The sequence below is a fragment of the Cyrtonyx montezumae genome, unplaced genomic scaffold (genome assembly GCF_038088225.1).
Source record: "Cyrtonyx montezumae isolate F1298 unplaced genomic scaffold, pur_monq_1.0 scaffold_7, whole genome shotgun sequence".
NCBI lineage: Eukaryota > Metazoa > Chordata > Aves > Galliformes > Odontophoridae > Cyrtonyx > Cyrtonyx montezumae.
In genome coordinates this window covers 12,884,288-12,906,864 of record NW_027072078.1, presented here as the reverse complement: position 1 = coordinate 12,906,864, position 22,577 = coordinate 12,884,288, and the positions used below count along the sequence as shown (strand labels likewise).

The 22,577-nt window shown below is 36.8% G+C and overlaps 1 protein-coding gene across 3 annotated transcripts in view; it reads left to right on the top strand.

Annotated features, from left to right (window-relative positions):
• Positions 1-1,706: 1,706 nt before the first annotated feature.
• The window catches only part of ATF2 (activating transcription factor 2), a 44,890-nt gene continuing 24,019 nt past the window's right edge, over positions 1,707-22,577 (top strand). Inside the window, exons 1-8 of one of the 3 annotated variants that reach the window (XM_065751421.1) lie at positions 1,707-1,809; positions 5,224-5,264; positions 11,593-11,661; positions 12,295-12,364; positions 14,705-14,801; positions 17,195-17,313; positions 18,912-19,040; positions 22,269-22,447. In XM_065751421.1, coding sequence (XP_065607493.1) covers positions 12,317-12,364; positions 14,705-14,801; positions 17,195-17,313; positions 18,912-19,040; positions 22,269-22,447 — 572 coding nt within the window. In that variant the 5' untranslated portion in view covers positions 1,707-1,809; positions 5,224-5,264; positions 11,593-11,661; positions 12,295-12,316. Of the gene's footprint in view, positions 1,810-5,223; positions 5,265-11,574; positions 11,662-12,294; positions 12,365-14,704; positions 14,802-17,194; positions 17,314-18,911; positions 19,041-22,268; positions 22,448-22,577 lie in introns of those variants that run through there. The other 2 variants (XM_065751423.1, XM_065751422.1) reach the window with 2 other exon arrangements.

Here is a 22,577-nt window from a genome sequence, read left to right as displayed (position 1 = left end):
CAGCACGATCCCTATGATCTACCTTGTCTGAAAGGTAGCACACACTTCCACATTTCATGTTTGAAACCTGTCTTAGTAGTAGCATATCCTCAAGTTTGACAGATTTTAAATCACTCTGACACTGCTGAATGTGGTCCAAAATTGATGTTAACTAATGCCAAATTTGGATGAATTGGATCTTAGTGTTAGATCATAATCTTAGGAAACATGGAAACCAACTTTCATGCGGGAAGTTACCTTCCTCGTTGGCAATATTGTCCTCATTGATGTTATAGTAAGTGATTGATAGGTGGATTCTTACACCTGAATAATCCTGGGGCACATGGACTCCCTTTCTCTATTCCTTTTTTTTCCCCTGTTCTTGGAAACAACTTGGTTTCACTGGTTATTTGATCGCTTCAACAGTACAGTCAGTTTGATCTTATAAAAAAGAAAAGTGAGGTGTCTCTTAAGAGAGCATTTGAGGAACAACTATAAATGCGTAGATAAATGTGTCTTTGGCTTTTGATAACTTTTTGCTGTGATTGGGCAGTGGTGAACTAACTGAAAGGACTTGATCCACTCTATATGAGCTTACATCAGGAAATGTTTTTCATAGGTTAAAGAAATTAGATATCAAGCGCAATGCTGTAGACTTTACTTTTCCTACAGTTTGTCATGCTTTCTTCTGACATGAGCTATGGTGATGTTAGGAGACCACCAGTTTGAGGAAAATGAGTATTCTGCAGATCCAGAGATTCCTGTCCATGGTTCAGTGTTGAACCAAGATGGAGCTAGGTGGAGCAGTACCAGTGGTTTGAATATCTTTCCATCTCTGAAAGTGATTTGTGAAGGTGTGTTTATACTAATGTTTAGCAGAAAGAACATTTGGAACCTAAGTTACGTTCTTAAGTTATTGCTGCAGGTAAAGCAAGGAACTTGCATCTCTCTGCAGTTCAGGACTAATGCTGCAATGAGGCGGTAGGTCTGCATGTGTCTTTCCTATATGGATCTTAGTTGTTCAGTGAGGAAAGCATGTAGCTGCATAGGTGTAAGGTCTCTTCCTTGCTGCAGTATTTCATATTTGAGCCATTTATGACACTTAGTTATGAGTATAGTTCTGCCTTTAAGTAAACAGCGTTGTGGGATTTTTCTATCCTACCTTGTCTCAAAAAATATCCTGTGTAATACAGAGTCAACAAAGCGAAGACAAGAAACAAAGCTTCCTGTGTTTTCTTGCCCAAATTCAGGGGAACAGATGGAATGCAATTAAATGTTATGTCACTGAGCAGAGCCCTTGCAGCAGCTCCCTGCGGGACAGGACTTCGAGGGAAGTGAATGGGTTTTTGCACTGCCTTCCTCCTTCGAAGGACTTGAATTTTTGTGTGTCCTTTCTGACCTGTGTTGCCAAGTGAGCCAGGCGGTGGAACAAGCACCATTTGGCTTGGCTGTCCTGGCACATGTGCTGTCCAGATGTGGCCACTGGAACGCTAAGCAGGCCCTACATGTTCAACACCCTTACCTAGAAAGAAGGGTTGTAACTACTCTGGACGTTGGGCAACGTGGTCAGCTATACCTCGCGCGTACCTAGCGGCACCTGCTTAACTGCAGCCACGCCCAGACACCGGCCGCTTCCGGCCACACAGGCGTCCCCACCCGCCCTGTCGGAGGCGCCCAATCCGCGGCGTCCCCGCCCTTTGCCCCGCCCCTCTGGGCCACGTGACCTGCGTTCCACCGGGGCCGCGGAGATGTCGGCGGTGCTCTCGCGAGAAGTGACGGAAGCCTGTGGGGGACCCGGCCTTTCATGTGCGGCGCGGCCCGCGTTCCCGGGTGAGTTTGTAAACAGGAGCGCGACACGGCCGGGCACGGTGCCGGCTCCGCCCTCCGCGGTGCGCCCGGGCCCGGGCAGCGGGGAGCGCCCCGAGGGCGGAGGGGAGGGAGCGGCTCCGCCGAGCGGTAGGCGGGGGTTCCCGGGAAGCGGTAATATGGCGCCGCGGCTCCGCACCGCCGCAGCCCCCTCCCCCACCGAGGCCTGCTGCTCCCGCCGCCCCTAGAACCGGGTGGGAGAGTGCCGGCACCGCCGCAGGTATGGGCTAAGAGGGTGGGGGCGGCGGGTGGGGTCTGCGCCACCTTTCTCTTCATCTCCGGCAGCGGCCGCAACGCCGGTGGCTGCCCAGGGCTCGGCCTGAGCCCCGGCCCCGAGGAGGCCTCTCCGCGTCCATCCGCGGCTCCGGGGGACCTCGGGTTGTGGGGGGTGCGAGCACCTCTTGTGCAGGCGCAGCCTGTGCCTGTGCCTCTTGGGTTGTCCTAATGAAAGGCCTCTGAAGCTGTCAGCATTGAAAACAAGCAGCACGATGTGGGCCCTCAGGCGTTGGTGGTTGTGTGTTGTTTCAGGTGCAGATATTTCATGCCCCTGTGCTCTGTGGTTGTGGGGTTGGGGTACAAGCGCTATCTTGCTGCCACTGCAGCTTCCTGCACCCCTGTGTTTGGAAGGGGTTCCATCAGCACGTTTCCCACCCTGTGCCTATGTCACTTGTTTGCTTTTCATTGCATTTTCTTCCAGAAATGATCTTTCTCTTCAAATAAGGATGCTCTCACCTGCTTCATAGTAGGATTAAAAACCCAACTAGAGCTGGAAATTGTGAATCATCCACTGCTTTGCAAACAGCTAATGCAAACTGAACTTTCTCCTGCAATTTTCACTTGTGCTTTTTAGAATGTCTTTGTCATCATCTTGTCACGCTGTACTCAGAGCTGTGAATATCTTCTTCAAGCTCTTATTTAAGAAAAATAAAGAAGAAAAAAAAAAGTGTGCCTGAAGTTAAAAGTGGTGGCTGGACCTGTGTTAGATGCCTTTGGTTTAGAGGATGAGGAAAACTTCATGGTCCTAGGTTTCCAGTATGGAAGACATGTCTTCAGCCTTCCACTGAAACATAAGTTGCTGTCCGTTAACAGAAGTCTAGTTACAGACATCTCTTCAGAGGCACAAACTAGTGAAGTGTGGTGTTTGCTTGGATCCTCTTGATGTTTTTAATTTCCTGATTGAAGCTGTATTGAAAACAAACAAACAAAAACAAACAAACAAACAAAAAAACCCAGCAGCTTTGCCATAAGCTGCTTCTTATATAATGCATCCAAGTAAATGTGAAATAAAAAATAACTTCACGTGCACATAGGGTGAAGCTGCTTTCAAAAAAACTCACTGAGTTTGTTTTGCAGTTTTTATTGCATGCTAACACCTAATCAGCTATTTGGGTTTTTGATCTTTTTCACTGTGTAGTTGTATTTCTATCCTGACTTGAATTCTAGAAATACAAACAATTTTCAGTACGTCTTTTTTCCAGAAAATTCTTGAATGTGCAGTGTGTAACATAAGGTGTTTTCAGGTCCCGAATTAATCATGCATATCTTTATGAATAATATTTGCTTTTATGCTACTTCTCTTGTTGTTTTGTGACAACATTCAGCAGCCTGAAATATGGTGTTCTTTTAATCTTAAATTTGAGTTCATCTACTGCCTCAGGTTCCTTTCGTTGGCTATTTTTTCTTCCCCCCCAGCATTAATTATTTGAAGCTTACAAATGCATGTTCAAAGCTTTAAGAAGCATTTGAAGCACTAACATTTAAATTTTCTCTTATTTTTGCAGTGTTTAAAATTGATTCAGAATTTCTTCATTAAAATAATGCACTGACTGTTTTTAGAGGAGAAAACATGGTGCAGTTGCATTAACTTCTTTTTGTAATAATGAATAGGCTTGAAGTTATCATGTCCTGCATAACTTAACTGCATTTGTTTCAAATCAATAGAGTGCACTCTGAGATACTGAATATAGCTGGTGATAGAAATATGAGTCAATATTTTATAACTGTGCTCATATTTTTGTTTCAAGTTGATGCCATACTGTATTTGATTGATTTTTTTGTCAGTTGCTGCTTAGCAGGAGCTCAACCTCAGAACTTTTCTATTAGCTCTAGTTCAGACTGGTGTTTGTCTTCAGTAAGTTAATGGGAACAATACAGTGTGTTTCCATTTCTGGGTAGATGCCAGTGGTCATTTACCTTGTTGCTTATGGGGAAAAAATTGCATCACGCTTTTTTAATGAGCAACGAGAGTGCTTCAGTGGCATAGTGCTTGGTATATCTTAAGGATTTTAAATCAAACCCTTAATTACTGTATTTAGTTATGTACCCGAAGGACATGATATGTAAAAATGAAATATCTTTAAGACTTTTTTTAGTTTGCTGAAAATATAGTTGTGAAAGTCTAGACTTCTAATGTCTGTTAGGTTGATGGACAGTATTAAAATTTTCAAACCTAGGTAATTGAATTGGTGAAGGTGTAAAAGCTAATATCTTGCTATGCAAGTTGCAAACATATCTGGGGAATATTAACTCCTGTATATTCTATTTCTGAGGTTCCCTGCCTTTCTATTTGTCTGTAAGAGCTGTATTCACATAGCACAAGCTTCCACTAATCCAAGCCTCTCTGAGGAATATCCAAGCCAGGGAGCTGACGTAGGAGCTGTTGTATTACGTCTTCTTATGCAAAAAGTTTGCTCCTTTAGCAAAACTGAAATAATTTCACTGGTTTGTTTCTGTGCACATGACTATTTGGCCAGTGGATTTCTTATTCTCATTTGAAATTGTGAAGTCAATCATCTTCACTTCTCACTTGTTTTTCCTCTTATCCAGATATTCTCCCTCTTATTTATTTCTATTTAATTCCATACCTTCCTAAATTTGTCTTAGACATCGGTTATAGACAAGTAACTGACAGCATCAGCATTAGGCCTGTTTTGAAAAGAAGAAAGTTTGATGCAACAGACATTGCCTTCTTCCTCCCCAAAACTCTCTGAAACAGACCCCGTGACTTCAAGGAAGTGGAACAACAGCTCTAGTAAGCAGTAGAGTGGCAGTACTGAAGAAGGAACTCCCGTTTTTCTCTTAGCCAGTTTGTCAGATTTGTGTCCTTTTAAAGCTCAGGATGACAGCCTTTAGTTATCTTGCAGAATCTACTGCATCTGTTAGAGAATCTACTTTCTGGTGATTCTACTTCCTTTATAAGGAGGAATTTTTTTTTTCCTCCTTAAGTCTCTTCATTTATCACTTTTTTGTTTTTTAAGAGTGTTAAATTCTGTGGTGGCATTACAGAAATGCACTCAGTCAGAACACTTTTGAAAGCGGTCTATAATGGTGAATGTTAATTACACCACTTCTGCTTCACTTTTCTTTTTCTGTGTACAGGAAACTGAAAAGAAGAAAAGAAGTTGTTCAAGTCCTTCTGGGTAAGTGAAGTGATGGCTTTTTCTTCTAAAACTCAAATGCTGACTTTATTTTACTTTTTTTAGTAAGTTAGAAGTATATTCTGCACTTTCTAACGAAAGCAAAATTTGCAAGTCTGACCGTCCCTGTAGAAAATTTTAAAACTTAAGATAGGAGATAACTAAAATGTATGCCATTTGATGCTGTTGATGATGTTGTCATGCTGTTGATGATGTTGTCATCTGATGATGTTGTCATGTATTGGAAGTATAAGAGGTACCCTTTGTTTATGTTGATTTGCACTGACTTGCTTGGGTACATCGGAGACAGCTCTTTTAATTTTGGAGTGGTTAAATTTGGAAAACTAAAACAGTTATTTTTTTCATCTACAGAAGCGTCTATACTGACATTTTTGTGTGGAGCCAAGCAAATCATTAAATTAGGCTCTTCAAGTACCTGTTAAGAGAATGTTATTCTTTACTGTGCAAATATATTCGGTCCACTTGACTTGACTTTAAATGCAGACGAGAAGATGAAGTTACACACCTCAAGTAGAACTTGTGAATTGATAAAGACTTTGAAAATTTTTGCCCTTGCCCTTTTATGCTTCAATTTTCTTTTATAGGGTCTTTAAAGTAAGATATTAAAACCCTAATGCTGGAAGCAGTTACATACTACGATGAGATCTGCATTTAAGGTTACTAAGAGTTAGTAACTCTGTATACAGTAAGAGTTTATTACCCAGTAAAAAGGGGCACAATCCCAGATCAAATGTAAAGAATGAGAAGAAATGTTTAGCATACATGGTTAATCTTGAGAAAGAGCAAACATCTGTAGAAAAATACATCCCTGATGCTTTAGCTTAAGCACTTTGTGAAGTACAGGCTTAGGAGAGCCTTAATGCTGACAGACTGCCATAATTCTGAATTGTGACAAAAGCCTATTTTGTGTTGTATCCATCTTTCTCATTTTCTTTGAACAACAATGTATAGATGTTTCTTGAGTCAGAGCCATGTGCAGGTGCTCAGCCGAGCTGCAAAACTTGAGTTTGCAAAACATGCAAGCAGTGGTAGATTAATCAGCTATTGCAGTAGCTGGTAGGCTCAGATTGTCCTCTATGGATTGTCTGATTTAGGAATGGTTTGGCACTTGCCAGAATGTGCATTTCTTCTTTCTTTCTGTGCAGCACAGGGGTGCTGGAATAGTGTTGTAGGTTTTTTGCCTTCCAGATTTCATTTCTTTGTAGTTGTCTGTCTTCTCAGCAAATCATATCCTTTCTGTATTCAATTAAGAATGTCTTCTTCCATGCTGTTTGTGTCAGCTTTGAAATTATAAGAGAGTAGTCTATTGCTACAGGGTTTAGAATAAGAGATTGCAGGGGAAGCCTGCATAGCTGATGAGCAAATTAGGGCATAAGGGTCTTTTGACATCCAGCATGCTTGATAATGTTGAGAGGCTTTAGCAGCAAGTGAGAAATCTTTATAGGTATGTGTGAATGATTTTTCTCAGCAAGTTTGAAGGTAATTTTGAGGGGATTGTTAATATACGTGTACGTTTTAAAGCACTATTTCTATGTTTAATAGAAAAAAATTGAATTGAGATGTTGGTTGAGATTTCCATGTTCCTACTGTACAGACAATTAAGAGAGAAAACAAAAGAACCTTTATCACTAAAATAAGCCATCAAGATATTGGTTAAGTCTGTGGTTCCCTTCTTTTACAAGTTGTCTCCAGGAAGGTGTTGTACAGGCAAACCTCAGAAGATGCAGCCGTAGTTTCTTGAAAGTGTACTTCACGTATTTACTTGAAATCTTATAGCTTCAACAATCATTTGTATATTTTTAATTTTTATGACATCTTTAGATTGACACTGGTTCGGTATTTCATAGAAGCACCTTATTTTTTAAATAAGCATGCTGTCTTAAATGTCAGTAAATTATTTGTAGGTGCTACTGTATTTATTTTGCTCTGTAATAAATGCATTTTAAGCAATTGTATTTATTTACAAGTACATATTGTACTGTATTGCCTGCTTTCCAAAAGTGATGAGACTAATGACATTTTAAATACTCTCACATCATTCTGGTTTATCTTTGTGTTGAAATGTGGAGCAAATGAACACCAAAAATGTGAGATTGCATTCTGATTTAAGTACCAAAGTTGACTGTACTGCTGAGATTACTTGATGCTGTTCCCATGTTCACTTCTGATACTGTTTCTCACTGAGAATTATGCTGAGAATCTACAGGTTTCTCTGTGTTACTGAGAGAACGTAGTGTAGGAAGACTTGTAGAAAAATGTACTTCAATGGACTATAATAATTATTTAATTGAAGTGTTTGGTTCATCTAAAGAGTTAAAGTTGAGGCTGGAGGTTCAAATTCAAATTGAATCACTTCAGGAGCTGTTTTTTTTTTTTCTATGTGACAAGGTTTCTTTGCTTGTTACCTGACTAACAAAGAAAAGTGCCTATAATTCATTTCTGGCCATTGGGTTTGAAGTTCACGTACTTTATTTCTCATTGTGTTGGGTGGGGAACATTTTTGTCAAGGTGGTATGTAGGTTACTCTTTTGGTATTCAGGGAAAGGGTATTTTTTATTTATTTTTTTATTTTTTATTGTAGTGTTCTCTCCTTGTGCAGTCTCCAATAGCTTTTTGAAATCAGAGTGCACAAAAATCCAGGAGGGGGTCAGGCAGAGGATGTCTCTTGTGGGTTGTTCGTTTTAGCAAAGCATCTACAGTTTCAGGTGGTAGGCTGTAAACTTAAATCACTGGGAGTTTTCTAAAGTTGTTACAACGTTACTCAGGTTTGAATGTGGAGTCTCGTTCTTTCCTTGTGCACTTCCCAGAATCTGGATCTGTCTTCTCTATAGTAGTACACTAGGATAGCTTAAGAAAGTAGATCTTTCCTTAGATTCCCTTTTCCAAGCTGAACGAGTTTAGCTCCTTTCTGCTGCTCTTGCATGTAATAATCCAGCCCCATGACTGTTATGGTGGGGCCCCTGCTGGTTTCTCTTATAGTTTGTAATTTTTCTTGCCTTTAAGGGCTCGAAATTGAACACAGTATTCCAGCTGCAGATCCCTGAATGCCAAATGAAGGAGAACAGTAATTCTCTTGATCTGCTTGCTATGCTTTTTCTAATTCAGCCCAGAATGCTGTTAGCTTTTGGTGCTCTGAGTGACTTGCTGATTAATTGTATTCAGTTTGTTGTTTATCAGGAGTTCCAAGTTCTTCTCCAAAGCTGCTTGACAGTTATTTGACCCTCAGCGTGCAGTGTTGCCTGGGATTATTTTGTTCTAGGTGCAGGCTTTGCATTTGTCTCTGTAATAGGTAAATACAATCCTTACTGATGTGGCTAGACTAATGAATATGAGCCCTTTGTTTTCCTGTCCTGTCAGGTTTGGTTTCTATTTGGATTTATAATGTCTAAGGTCTTGCTGGAATGGATGAGTGAACTTCTTTTCTCTTTTAAGTTCTAAAAGTTATCACTCCAGACTTTTCTTTTTTTCCTCAGGTGTTAGATAATGCCTTTGTAAAGAGATTCCAACTATCAGAATTCCTTGTAATTTGCAGACAAGTAATAGAGGGTTCAGAATATGAGTTTTTTCTCCAGCTTGTTCTCCTGAATAACTTCATGGAGAAAATACTATTTTTTTTTATAAACCAGATGTTAAAAATTTCAGACTTCACAAACTAAAACGTGAAACTAGGTAACTGCTGAATATGTAAATGCATGTATTGGTAATATTCCTCTAAAAGAGAAAATGGGCAGACAAGAAAAAAAGACAACCCTTACAGCTTATGACCTAAGAAAAATGCTAACAGTGTGGGTGTAGTAGATTTTTGTCTAATACTAAGAACTTTTAATGATTCCCAACAAGCTATGTTGACAGGTATAGCGTTGTATGTGCCCCTCTGTTAATCAAAATCTTAATTTCTTAAGATTATCTTTTAGGAAAAAATAATATACCTTCAGTCTGATGTGGAAAAAACTGAGTATATTGCAGTCATACTTAAATATGTGTTGCCTCGTGGTCAGGATTTAATAAAGCTATTTCCTTTTGAGACTTGAAGGAGATTGTCCCTGCTAGTTTGAACCCGTAATTAAAAAAAAAAAAAAATCTGCTTTATATAGCTGAACGAAGATACTGTGTTCATGGGAGGTGACCTCTGAGTGTCTGTTTAAATTCCAGGTAATATAAAGATGGACTCTTAAGGCTTCAGTGAGAACAACCTTAATCGTGAAGCCTAAGTCATGAATATTAAACTTGCCCATGACATTGTTAATACCCTTTAATGTTGATAGTACCAAGTTTGCAGTTGTAATAATTCAAGAAATATTTTGCCTCTTCAGAAAGTTGAGACAGGGTATGAACTCCTTGCAAAGAATGGGAGAGCAGTCTCTCTCTGTGATTTTCTTTGGCATCTTGTCTGTAGGACACGATTGTTTCCCTGAGTTGTTAGTGCCAAAGAATCTAAAGTTTCTGGCAGCCATTCATCTCTTCTTGGCTTGTGATCTCAGTCTCAGTATCCTCATTTTGTTAAATATATATATTTAGAAGTGACACTGGAATCTCTTTCTCTCCAAGATTTGCTTCTTAGCTATTTGGTGCCTGTATCCAAGGACACTGGACTCTCCTCCTTAAAGTATATCCAAAATTCTATGCAATAGCTTTTACTATTCAGTTTTAGGCAAAAGGATCAGATAATGTGTTCCCTACAGATACAGATTTCTTGGGGATTATGTCTTAGATGGTTTGCCTAGGCTTACTTGAAACTGTTTTGTCTCTAATGGTGATATTCTTAGGCTAGTTAAGCAGATTCTGAAGCCTTGCACCTTTTTATGACCACTCAGGGGAGAGATGAATTTGTTCTGCTTGTGATCATTAATCCCAGAGATGTATTTATTCATCAAACCAAGCAGAGGTCAGAACTAATGTTAGATCTTCATATGAATATCCATACTTAAAGATGAATTTGTTTCCTCTGGGGGAGAAACCCACAATGGGGCTAAGAGTGCTTGTCATCTTTGGGTTAGTGAGCTATGTTCGTGCTTTTTTTTTTCCTCCTTCTGTTACTTGAACTTAAAACAAGGTAACTTTAATAATGAGAGCAGTTCCTCTTCACTAATTCCTAATGTGACAATACCATATTTTTACACGTTCATTGTATCTGAACTTCTGTTATTTCCAGTCATTGATGTCAGATCTTGTGTACTGTCCAACACAGTCTGACCCAATTCCATCTATGTCCCTTCTTCCCAAAGTAGAGTGATGCCATTCTCTGTAGGATGAGAGTGTAGCTGAGAAATTTACTCTTTCTCTTCTCCCACCCAGAAAACAGTCAGAGCAGACTTATCATGCTAGAGGATTAATTTTGGTTTGCTAGAAGTCATAAAAGACGGGATCAAAGGAAAGGCTTGTGCTAAGGTCCAATAACCAGGAAAGTGTAAAAGGTAGTGGAGCTCAGAATGACCTTGAGAACTTGCAGCCAAATGGTTCAGTAGCAGAGAGTTCATAGTGATGAGACGAGAGACAGTTATACCTGCTGTCCCCAGCTTATTATGTCCACCTTGACCACTTTTTGGAATAAGTTAGTACAGCATTCTTGGTGCTTCATAGAATTGTAATACTTTTTGTAGTCATTTTGTGAGAGATTCAAGTAGATCACCACATTTGTTTCCAAATATATGGCAGAAATGTCCTGCTCTTAGCAAGGTGGGAGGGAACATCACAACAGATCTGTCTGAAATTGTTTCCTTTGCACCGATGTGAGGAAAAAAAGCCTGTGTCTTTATTGTCTGCTTTACCTAAAGCTTCATTGTGTGCTTTCGAATATCTTATCTTGGAATGTGGAGGCCTTCTTTGCGTGTGAAACTTCTTTGATGCAGAAATGTGTTGCAGACATCTTGCTATGGAAAGATTAATTTGGAAAAATTTTAGTTCTTCAGCATTTTAATTCTCGGAAGTGCTGTCCCTGAAACTACCGGGATTTTTGTAGCTTTGTTTAATTTGAGAAATGATTTTTCCTTTTGTATTAGAGTTCTTGCTTAAAAAATGAGTACTTGTTTGTTTGTTTGTTTACAAGAAAAATATTAATCAGGTAGATTATCCAAAAAATATAACTGTAGAAGCAGCTTTTACTGAGAGAAGACAAGACATAAGAAGTGGATTCGTTCTGAATTCATTTTGAAAAGCTGTAACGTTTCTGGTTGAATTACATATAATGAATATTATATCAATTGTCTTTACAAAATCATGCATTATTGCATATTTAATAGCAATTAGTAATTAATAATAGTAATAGTAATTAGTAGTATTAATAGTAATTAGTATCTTCTTTCAATTACAGTTCATTGCCATGAAAAGGAGGATATGATACTTTGCCCTATGAAACAGGTTTATATGTGAAATCTGACAGGTATGTGTTTCAGTATGTGAGTAAGCAAAACAGCACAAAGTAGAATAGTGTTAGTATCCATTACTTCATTATTAAATATTTTTTTTAACTTCCTAGTAAATCAGTTGTATAGCTGATATGTTACTGAAGTATGTGTATGTTTTTGCAGTTACATTTGTAAAGGAGTACATTATGGGCTATCTGCTAACTTTGCTTTCTTTGAATAAAAATACATTATTTAAAAAAAAATCTAGCTAATCAACCATTTTCATTTGTTGGCACTGTGGTCTTGAATGCTCATTGTCTGCTGCTTTGTTCTTTTCTCAGCAAGGTAATTATTGCAAGTTTTTTTTGTTTCAGTAGCCAACTGTCTTGCTAAGTTTTTACATGCCCTTCACAGTAGCTCACATTATGTACAAACACATCTTTACAATTGAGATGCATATTTAAAATCTCTGTCTTTATTTGATTTTGGCTACAAACTTACTGAGTTTGTAGTCCAGATGCTACTCACGTGCTGGATATTCAGATTCTTAGAGCAGTCAAAAGGCAGAAGTTCTTGCTCATAGAATATTAAACTTTTCTGCGGATGTTGATATATTGATAATTTGTTGCAATATTTGTAAAATGCTTTCCACTGTCATTTTAATTCAGGTAGCACAACGACCTGTGGAATATGAGTGATGACAAACCCTTTTTATGCACTGCCCCTGGATGTGGCCAGGTAATGGTCTGTTTTGACGTTATTAACATTGATTGAGTAAAAGTAGAACTGTGAAGTGTACTTCCAGAGTCTGAAGAAAAGAGACGTAATTGTTTCAAAGTATCAATGCTTTCCTGTTCTGCTGAAAAGCATGTGGCAGCAGGAATTTTTGGCATGTGAGTTGTCAGTTCATTCAGAAAAATGCCATATAATGAAGACAGTTTCCTTTCTTAGCCTTGTCTTATTTGTTGTCATTAAAGAAGTGTGTGTGTGTATATCCCAAAAATGGGCAGGCAACCTATGTTTTTCAGTATATTTCAGTGTTAATGGGGAGCTTACTTTGAAATTTGCAGGTGTTCTGTGTTCTATAGGTCTGTTAAAAATTTCAGTTTCCTTTGACTTCACAGTAGTTTAAAACTAATTAATCTTCCCGTCTATGGTGTCTACAGATATTTAATTGATTCATTTTTATTATTTATGTTTGGTATAAGGGAAAGTATTAGTATTATGCATGCCACAAAACATGGTTCAAATCCTATAGTACTTCTAATATATTCTGTTAAATAGCATTAGTAGGTGTAGCACTAAATGAGCAGGAAAGAAAAAAAAATTGTTAATGAATGCTTTAATAGACTGTTGCTTAAAATGAATGTCTTAACACTTTAACTTAGTAAACTCACTCATTTTCAGGTTACGTTATCTGCTGCATGAGGTTGACATTCCTGCTGCCTTTGTATAGAACCATTTTCTTAAACCAGCTGCATTTTTTCCATTATATTGATGCACTTGGATTGATTTGGATTTTGAGGTCAAAATATTTTCATATTTGTTCTGAAAACTTATTTTTATAATGTCTGACAGCATTAATGTTACATTAATGGAGCATTTTGTACATAGAAAGGACTCATATTTGTTATCATGTCTAGTATGTTCAGAGACATCAGAAGAAATAGGAGCTGAATGCCTTCTCCTAAGCAATATGTTTGTCCCCACCCTATCCAAATCTCATTTTGATGTAAGCTCTGTTAGACCTAAGTCTCATAGAAGATATACTGTGGGGCTACAGCTATCCTTTATTCAAATGAAAGAGAAGAGTGAAGTTTGTGTCTCAGAAAATGGGCAGTGTTTCTCCAGATGCTGGATCATGCTGTAGAATAGAGATCCTGTTCCCTCCAAAGAAGTCTGTCTGATGTGTAGTAGGATGTAAAGGTGTGTTTGAGTCTTAGTGTGATAGAAAAACAACATTTCTGCCTTAAGGCAGAATGTCTTATCTGGAGTTAAGATGGGAGCTATGGATAGTAATACTAGGAAACATTGTTCTAACAGAAGAGCTTGGCCTGTATTGTGCTGTTTTTCAGTAGTCTTGCATTTTTAAATCTCCTCCCAACTCCATGTATACATCTCTTCTCACATAAATATTCTAATGACAATACTTGGAGGTCAGTTAAGCTTTCTTTATGTAAGGTTTTGTGAGAGATGATGCTTGGTGGGTTTCTCTGTCTAGTTATATATGGAGTGACTTAAGTGACTGAGGAAAATTCAGAAATGTTATGTGGGCCCCAGATGTTCACAAAGGAAAGTAAGGATTCAAATATTCCATAGAATGTGGAAATGTTTGATAAGACTTTACTTAGTTTATTTCAGTTGTTTCGCTAACTCTACCCACAATCAAAGAGGCATAGCAAAATTCAAGTTAATAAAAATCTGTTTTACAACACGTAGTTTATCTGTTTGCTGCTTCCTTCATGGATTGTACCCTAAATCGTGGAAAAGTGTACAAAATGCTGCTGGGATACTTCTGTAAACATGGGAGCTTTTTAAATTGATTATTTAGTTTTGTTTGTTTGCAGCCTTTCAGTGGTTTGATGATAAACCAGTATTTCCCATTCCATCTGCCTCACGTTAGATAGCAACATGTCAGGGGCAGGAGTTATGTTTTGTTATTACGCTATTGCATACAGTAAATCTGTTTGTGATTACAGATCAATTATTATTGTGATAATACAAACAATGCAGATATCAAATAGTGATAATCAATTACTAAATACTGTCAAGATCCGTTAGCATAGCAAATGGCTGTTCGCTAGTGGTTGAAGTCTGCAGCACTCTGAAATATTATCATGGGCTTTTGATGAGAGCAGGTACTTATGCTGCCATTTCACCAATACTGTTGCAGTTTGGTTTCTATGGATATTGAGTTTTATCATTTTTGCCTGGTACTGTTGACCAACAAAGGTATTCCTAAGAGTTGACTGTTAACTTAGTAACAACTGTTTTATATGTCGTAAAAGTGACTTTCTGTAGAGTTCTATTTACTGTGTTCACATTCAAAATTACATTTCTTAAAACTTTCTGCCACAGCGTTTTACCAATGAGGATCATTTGGCTGTCCATAAACATAAACATGAGATGACACTGAAATTTGGTCCGGCTCGTAATGATAGTGTCATTGTGGCTGGTTAGTATATAATTTTATAACTAGTTTATTCATTTTTTTCTGGTGGAATGTGCATACATTTGTTTTGTTTTCTGTACTTAATGCATAGGTGTACTTTATGAGACTGAAATATTTTCTTCATTGTAGTTGTCTGCAAGTGTTTCGTAAATGTTTTCCTACATTATTAACTTCTTTTAAAATCTGTTCTTTTCTTAAAGTTAGATCTCATGATTAAATAGTATTCATATATCAGTACTTTAATAATTAAATTGCATAGTAAGTGTTCAGTAAGAACAGATGCTAATAAAGGCTATGCCTAACAGACCTGTCACTTGATGGTGCCATATTAAGGCTTACAATTTAACTGGGATCTCTTGTCCCTGAAATTTTAAGTACACTGTTTTTACATGCTGTGATGATATTAGGAGGATGAGTTAGTAACTACAAGAAAGAAAACAATAGCTTTTGTTGTTTGAAGCATTTTTAAATTCCAACTACTTTCATTGTATTTCCGCCTCTGAATTCATGGCATGTTCATGGTCAGTTGTGACTTTTTTGTTTGTCTAGGATCACAAGTAGTTGCCAATGAATCATAATATACTTTAAAGCTCTTCAGTGAAGATAGCACATGCTAATTATTGTTTCAATCAGAATGCTCTTTCTTGATGTTAGAACGGTATAAATGAATAAATGAATGCTGCAAAGACTTTCAGATGTTTTCAGAGAGTTTTTGTTTTAGGAAGCTAATTTGTTAGGACAAACAGACAAAAAAAAAAGTTACTTTTTCCCTAGCAGTTACATTTTAATATTCTAATCTCAGTCCTCAACTATTAAACCTTAAGAAAGTAAACCTGCCCGTTATCAGGTGTGTGAGAATGTAACTATGATGTCATTCTGTCTCTTTGCCACTACATTCCAGTGCGTGAATCATAAATGCTAGGTTGTATTAGTAAAGATGCACATAACAACACTACAGATATTTCAAATGAAGTTACACTGTGGCAAATGACCTCGTAATAATAGTGAAAAAGTCTTTCTGTAAATTTACTATGTAAATTCCTTTCTTTTGAAACTACCTCAGGCATTATTAAGCAGGATGCCAGAAGTCTTAGAACTGCAGCTCAATTGTACAGATGTTACAGGAGCCTTGTGTACAATATCACATCTCCTATTATTGTGTTAAAAAAAACTAAAGCCTTTGTGTAGGTCTTGCTTTTGAAACCAGAGCCTACTAGCTCATCAAAGTGACATGCTATGCTAGACTGGCACTTGAGAAAAGCTCCCTCTGGCTGATGGACATGGACAGAAGAAATCTTTGATATCCTTCCAACACTGTAAGGAGTTAGTGGTCTGTAAACTCCAACTACTTGTCTCCAGCAGGTGGAGTATGCCTTGTCTGATTTTCCTGCAAGACAGAAAGGAGTGCACTTTCAAGGCATAAGTGTTCTTAACCACGTTCCTTTTCACTGCCTGTATTTCTCAAAGTGAAACAGTTTTCTCTGTTTCTAATCAGGAGTCTAGTTTTGTATGAAAACGACAGCAAAATGACAGAGAAAAACAGAGCATGATGATATAAATGCCGTATGTTACTATGTTTTGTAATGCAACTGCTTTTTATTATCTACGTGGTGTTGGTTGGCCAAGAATGAGAAGATAATTCTGTCTGAAATGAGCAAATTTTCTGGAAGGCTGTTAGGAAAAGAGAACTGCTGTACAACTACAACCATGAGATTTGGGGTTTATGCTTTCATTCCAAGTATATGCACTGATATACCTGCTATGAAAGCGCTTATTTGGCCATTTCAATTTGGTGTGTGCTTCATCTTTTGAGAGTGTTACTAGAGTATACATTGTGAGAAAATCACATCTTTTAAGATTTTCCTCTTTTAATTGATCTTCAAAATATGTACCTGATTAACAGTTTACAGGCAAGTGAATGCAAGAGCATTCAAAACATACAAAAATACCCTTGCTTTGCATGCATTTGATTTTCTGAACAAAGTGAAGTAATTTTGAATTGAATTACTTAGTAACTTGAAGTATTAATACATTCATCAACTATAAAGTTGTTTAAAATGACCACATTGGTATCATCTTTATGTAGGCTAAATATGGATTTCTTAAATTTATAGATCTCCTTGGTATCATCCTGTTTTTAAGTTAGAAGACATCCTTTGTAGCGTCAAACCCACTGAGGTTCATGAATAATTATCTGAATAAATTCAGATTTTTTTGACTGTACGTTAGCTAGCCTGGATTAGTTTTAGTGAAAGTTATGTATTCATATAATTACAAATCAGTATCTTGATATATTGGTGCTGTCTCTGTTTACTCTGAAAATTATTTGCAATGAATGTGTTCTCAAATAGTATTTTAGAAGTAAAACTGTGGGGTTTGTGTAAACTTTATTTCAGATCAGACACCAACACCAACTCGATTCTTGAAGAACTGTGAAGAAGTGGGCTTATTCAATGAATTAGCAAGTCCTTTTGAAAATGAGTTTAAAAAGGCTTCTGAAGATGACATTAAGAAAGTATGTTGATATCAATGTTCTTTTCAGTCCTACTGTTCAGTTGAGAAAAGCAATCTTGAATTTATATGTTGTCTTTTAAACTTAAGCAGCTGGCCAGTGACTACTGGTTTATGTCTTCTATGAAGAAAATACAAGGTTAAGTTAACTTTTCTGAAGGTTAGTTTACTTCAATTTACGTAAGTAGAATGGACAGTGGAGCACAATGACTTTGAATTCTTTAAGTATCAGCCGATATCTGTTGAAGTTCATCACTGCTTTGATGGAAATTTCATTAGGCCCCAAATAATTTTTAGAAGTCTGAAAACTAATGGTTTTTTGCAGGTAAACTTCTGAGAAGAAATGAAAGCAACAGTATTGTATGTATTATTATACACATACATTATTTTTGAATGTGTTTAGTTTTAAAATAACCATGTTATTATCTGGATCTGCAATAATGATAATGAGATCAAATACTCTAAAAATTCAGCAAAACTGCTGAATTTGGAGATGCCAGTAATTTGATAACAATTATGTTCGCTTTGTCAGTTATATAATCATTTTTACCTTGAAATTACTGATAACAACCTGAAGACCTACATAGCAATTTTTTATTGTAGATTAAAATCTAAGCAGAACTCACACAGTTTCTGTTCAGCAATTTTTCTTCTGTGAGGATCTATCTGTGAGTTTGAATGTATTTTGTTCTAATTATTTTTTAACTTCCTGGTTGTAACTTGTTTAGGGCCCAAATGTATAAAATGTTCTCCAAATGAAAATTTGTATTGTGTCCCCTTTTGAATAGTTTTACTCATTTGACTGACTGTGTGCTTTAACTTCCATGGACAATGACATTAAAAACTAAGTAGTCTTTTTTTATACATATGTTTGGATAGATTTTACAGAGTCAGTGTCTGTTGTTCTTTGTTTAAGTAAAGGTATTAGTAGGCACTTGTGAATAGGAGTAATTTCTGTGTGTTCTTGATGAAGATTCACCTTTGCTTTACTCTCACAACTATGCCAAATCTTTTTTAGTTGGTAACTTATCTTAAAATCATACATAATACCAATTCTGGCATCAATACTTGATTTTCTGTGTATTTCACCACTTTCTTGGAGGAGGTTATAGTTATCACAAAGCATTTAAAACATTTCAACAGCTTTTAAAATTGATACTAATTTTCCAAGCTGACAAGTAAAAGAACACAGCAATAAAAAACTTTTTCAATAGTTATTAGCTGTACTATGTTTGAAATGTTAAGTTCCTACTTTGAAAATTAAGATTTTATGCTTTGTGGCATGTAATGTACTTTATAGAAGGATGGTGTTTTAAGAGTAGCCTTTAAGAGTAGTGCTGTCCTTCCCCAGTTACAACATTCCTTTGAATCTTGCAAAAGAAATACTTCAGAAGAATTTTTAACCTGGCAATGGGAATTGAAACACCAAGTCTTACTGAAAGTTGGTATTTATGCAGATGCTGGAAAAAATTATACATGACTGCTAACATAGCTGCATCAAGATCTTCCAGACATCAGCACCTCACTGTTTGTTAGTCTTATTGAGTTACTTATATTTTTCTTTTTTAGTGATTGATTTTTTTGCACTATTATTACTTTTAGATGCCTCTAGATCTGTCTCCTCTTGCAACACCCATTATAAGAAACAAAATTGAAGAACCTTCTGTTGTAGAGACAACTCATCAAGATAGTCCTTTACCTCATCCAGAGTCTACTACCAATGATGAAAAGGTCAGGGTTGTTTTTTCTTTTTGGAATTCATTATCTGAATCTTTTGATGGTCTTTAGGTTTCTTGTACGTGTTGATACTCACACTACTTAAGTCACTGAAAGTAAAAGACTTCTTGTTGATGACATTTCCTGAATACATACTTAATGTTTTCAGCTCTTTATTTAGCTTTGCTCAGCACAATTCTTTGTCTGCCTCACAGTGATAAATCAGTAAAGCTAGAAAGGAAATCATATTTAGTATTTCTGCTATGTTTAAAAAAAAAAAGTCTTAATTGGACTCTTTTTAATACATCCTCAGGCAGTAGTCATGAAAAAGCAAATAAAAGCATAGTTTGAGACTCCATGTGAACACTTCTGTGTTTATCCTGTGTTTTCTCATGAATAGTTTTGTGTAACAGCATGAGATGTTCTATAAAAATGTACAGGGGTTGAATGGGCAGTCTTTCAAAATTAAGCAGAAAAATTTTGTTTTGAAATCCATACCCTGTCAGCTAAATCAGTGTGTTCAAAAATAGTGGTCTTGGGCAGTTGCTTGTTTAGCATTTACCTGGAGGTATTGCCTGTCTCAAGAGAATGTTGTGATTAAATCAATTTCAGAACTACTGCTCTGGTAGTAGTAGGAAGAAATAGTTTGATAATCAGATTGATGCTTTTCTTGCTGTGTTTTCAACATACAAAGTTCTCTTGGAGAGCACAAAACTGAGCAAAATTAATGGAATGAGTAAATTATTTCTATTTCTACTTCATTCAATAAAAATACAAGTAGCAGAGCATAGTAAGCAGCATGGTTGCTCTGGTCAGGTTTTCTGTGTGCCATACTTAGTGAACAGTTTGCATTTGAGGGACTTAGATACTGTATTTCCAAAAATTAGTAGACTTTTTTTGGGATTACGAGAATTCATGTTGAAAGGGACTATAAGATGTTCCTGTTCTAACTTCCTGCTCAAAGCAGGGATTAGATCTGAGACCAGACCAAGAAACTCAGGGCTTTATGAAGTCCAACCTTGACACCTCCAAGAAGGGAGAATGCATAGCGTCTCTGCTTGACGTGTTCCAATGTCAGACTGTCCTTGGGAAGGAAATGGGTTTTTTTGTGTCCAGTTTACTGTTTCCACTTGCACTGCCTCTCTTGTCCTCCCAACAGACACTGTTATGTGACAGAAAGTCAAGGGAGTTTTGGTAGCAGTTTGTCTTCAGAAGTTTGTGCTGATTTTTATAAGTTAGCAAAGATGAGTAATCATGGCTAATCAAAGTGATCATGTAGTCAAAAATAATAAAACTGGTTTAAAAGAATACACATAAAGAGCTGCTCTGGTCAAGCAAATCATAGTCCGGATCTTAAATCTTTTTTTATTTCATAGTTTGGAGAGGTTAGTTTGTTTTTCTCTGCAAATAATTGTTCTAAGTATTCAAGTTTTGTCAGGAGAAGATATTAATGTCTTACTTTACAGTAGTGCTTCGGTATATCATTAGCATCATTACGAGTACAAATTGTATCTAAATGCCTGGCAGTGCTTATGAACTTATTCATCATGTAATTTCAGTGTTGTCACTGTAACAGTGCTGAAGTGAGAAGCTGCTGCAGCTTAATGTTGTTTTGATGGCTGATTGTGGCCTGCAGAAGTTGAGAAATGTGAGCAGAGTATTGCTGTTTTCTCAGTTAGATTTTTATGTTCTTCTATAGTTGTATTGAAGGGAGGGAAGGTTTGATGATTTTCTTTAGGGCACAGGTGATTTTAAAATTATACATACCACTGTAACCACCTCCTTGGCTGAATATGTTTTAGTGGTCTTAACTGTCACAGCCTGTTAATGTATGTGTAAGAAGGTTCTTATTTTCTTTGTAGTTGTCAAAGGAATTTCTTAGAGACTCTTGAAAATCATGCTTCATTCTATTTTTAGTATTCTGTGAGAGTTTTCTTAGTTCCACGTGGCTTCAGTAACAGTTGTTACTCCGTGTTGAATGGACTGAGATACCACAAGAAGGACCTAAAACCTTTTAGCTGTAAAATAATAAGCAAATAAAGCTTAATTTATTATTCCAGAGTTTCAAGCTCATTATAGTTTCTTATTAATTATATTTTAGAAGGAGACCCTCAACAGAGTTTCTCAAGTTGTTGTTCTTGTTGCAGGGTAGCTAATTCCCTAAACTAATTATTTCAAAACCATTTGTTTTCTTACAGCGCTAATCAATTACAGCAATAATTCTGGCCATCTGCCTTTATGAAGAATTCCAAGTATTCATTGATTGCATTACAAAGTAACGCAACGATCTTGAGTTGAATTCAGAACAAATGATAATCAATATAGCTTAAGTGACACAGGTGTGAAGTTCTAGAGTTCCATCTGAAATGCTGTCTAACAGCAGAGCAGCTATAATAAGTTAGTCTGAAGAGTGTAGCTTTGTGCCCTTGTCTGTAGAGTTATTGTAAAAATGCTAAATAACTTAGAAGAATTCTGTGTAAAGACAAATCTGAAGTCTGACCACATGAAAGGTTTCCTGAGAATGCGTGTGTTGGTTTTGGTACGATGCTTCTGATTTGCTACATTCTAATTCATAATATGTGTTACCGTATTGGTGTTAACTTGGCATTAAGAATTGTAGTGAGTTTTGTGTACTGTCTAGTTTTAGCTAAGGGAATTCAATTCCTGTGATCAGATCATTTTCTCTGTGTTAGGATCCCCAAATATTTTGCAGAGCTATCCACGTAACATTCCAAGAAATTGTTGTTGCATAACACTCTGTTTATAAAGCATACATGAGTCAGTTATAAAGGATTATAAATGTTTTTTCCCTTTTTACTAAGAAGTAAACCTATTGTGCTTTTGTTTAAATATGCAACAATAGACTGAATTTGAAATGTGCATAAGGACACCATGAAGGTTTTTCTTTGATGTGGGTACGATGAGGCAGATAGCACTGTGGATTCTTGGTATAAAAATATTTAACTAATAATTAGATTTGATTGGGTATTAATAGTAACATTATCATAAATTGAGCCAAGATTGATCATAAAACTAAAATAACACTGGTAGAATTTCATTTTAGTGATATAAATGTTTAATCCCAAGGTTTTTAGTTTTTTTAACTGTATAACTGATTCTTCTTGCTGATTCACCTGTTAGAGAACTTCTGATATATTCTATTAAATTACTTTCCTTTTGCAGTGTGACTTAATGGTGTATAACTGTATTTTACAAACTGACTAATCTTTGATTTCTCCTCAGGAAGTGTCACTGCAGCAGACTGCACAGCCCACATCAACAATAGTTCGTCCAGCATCGCTACAGGTTCCTAACGTACTACTTACAAGTTCTGACTCAAGTGTTATTATTCAGCAGGCAATACCATCACCAACGTCTAGTACTGTTATTACCCAGGCTCCATCCTCTAACAGACCAATTGTGTAAGTTACATATATCTCGATGTAATGCTTTCTTATGGATTCTGGAAAGATTGTCTTGTTAACTGTCAGTTACTGTTTCTATAATTATTATACAAATTTGAGATGCTTGGGTGAAAGTGGTGCTTTGCTA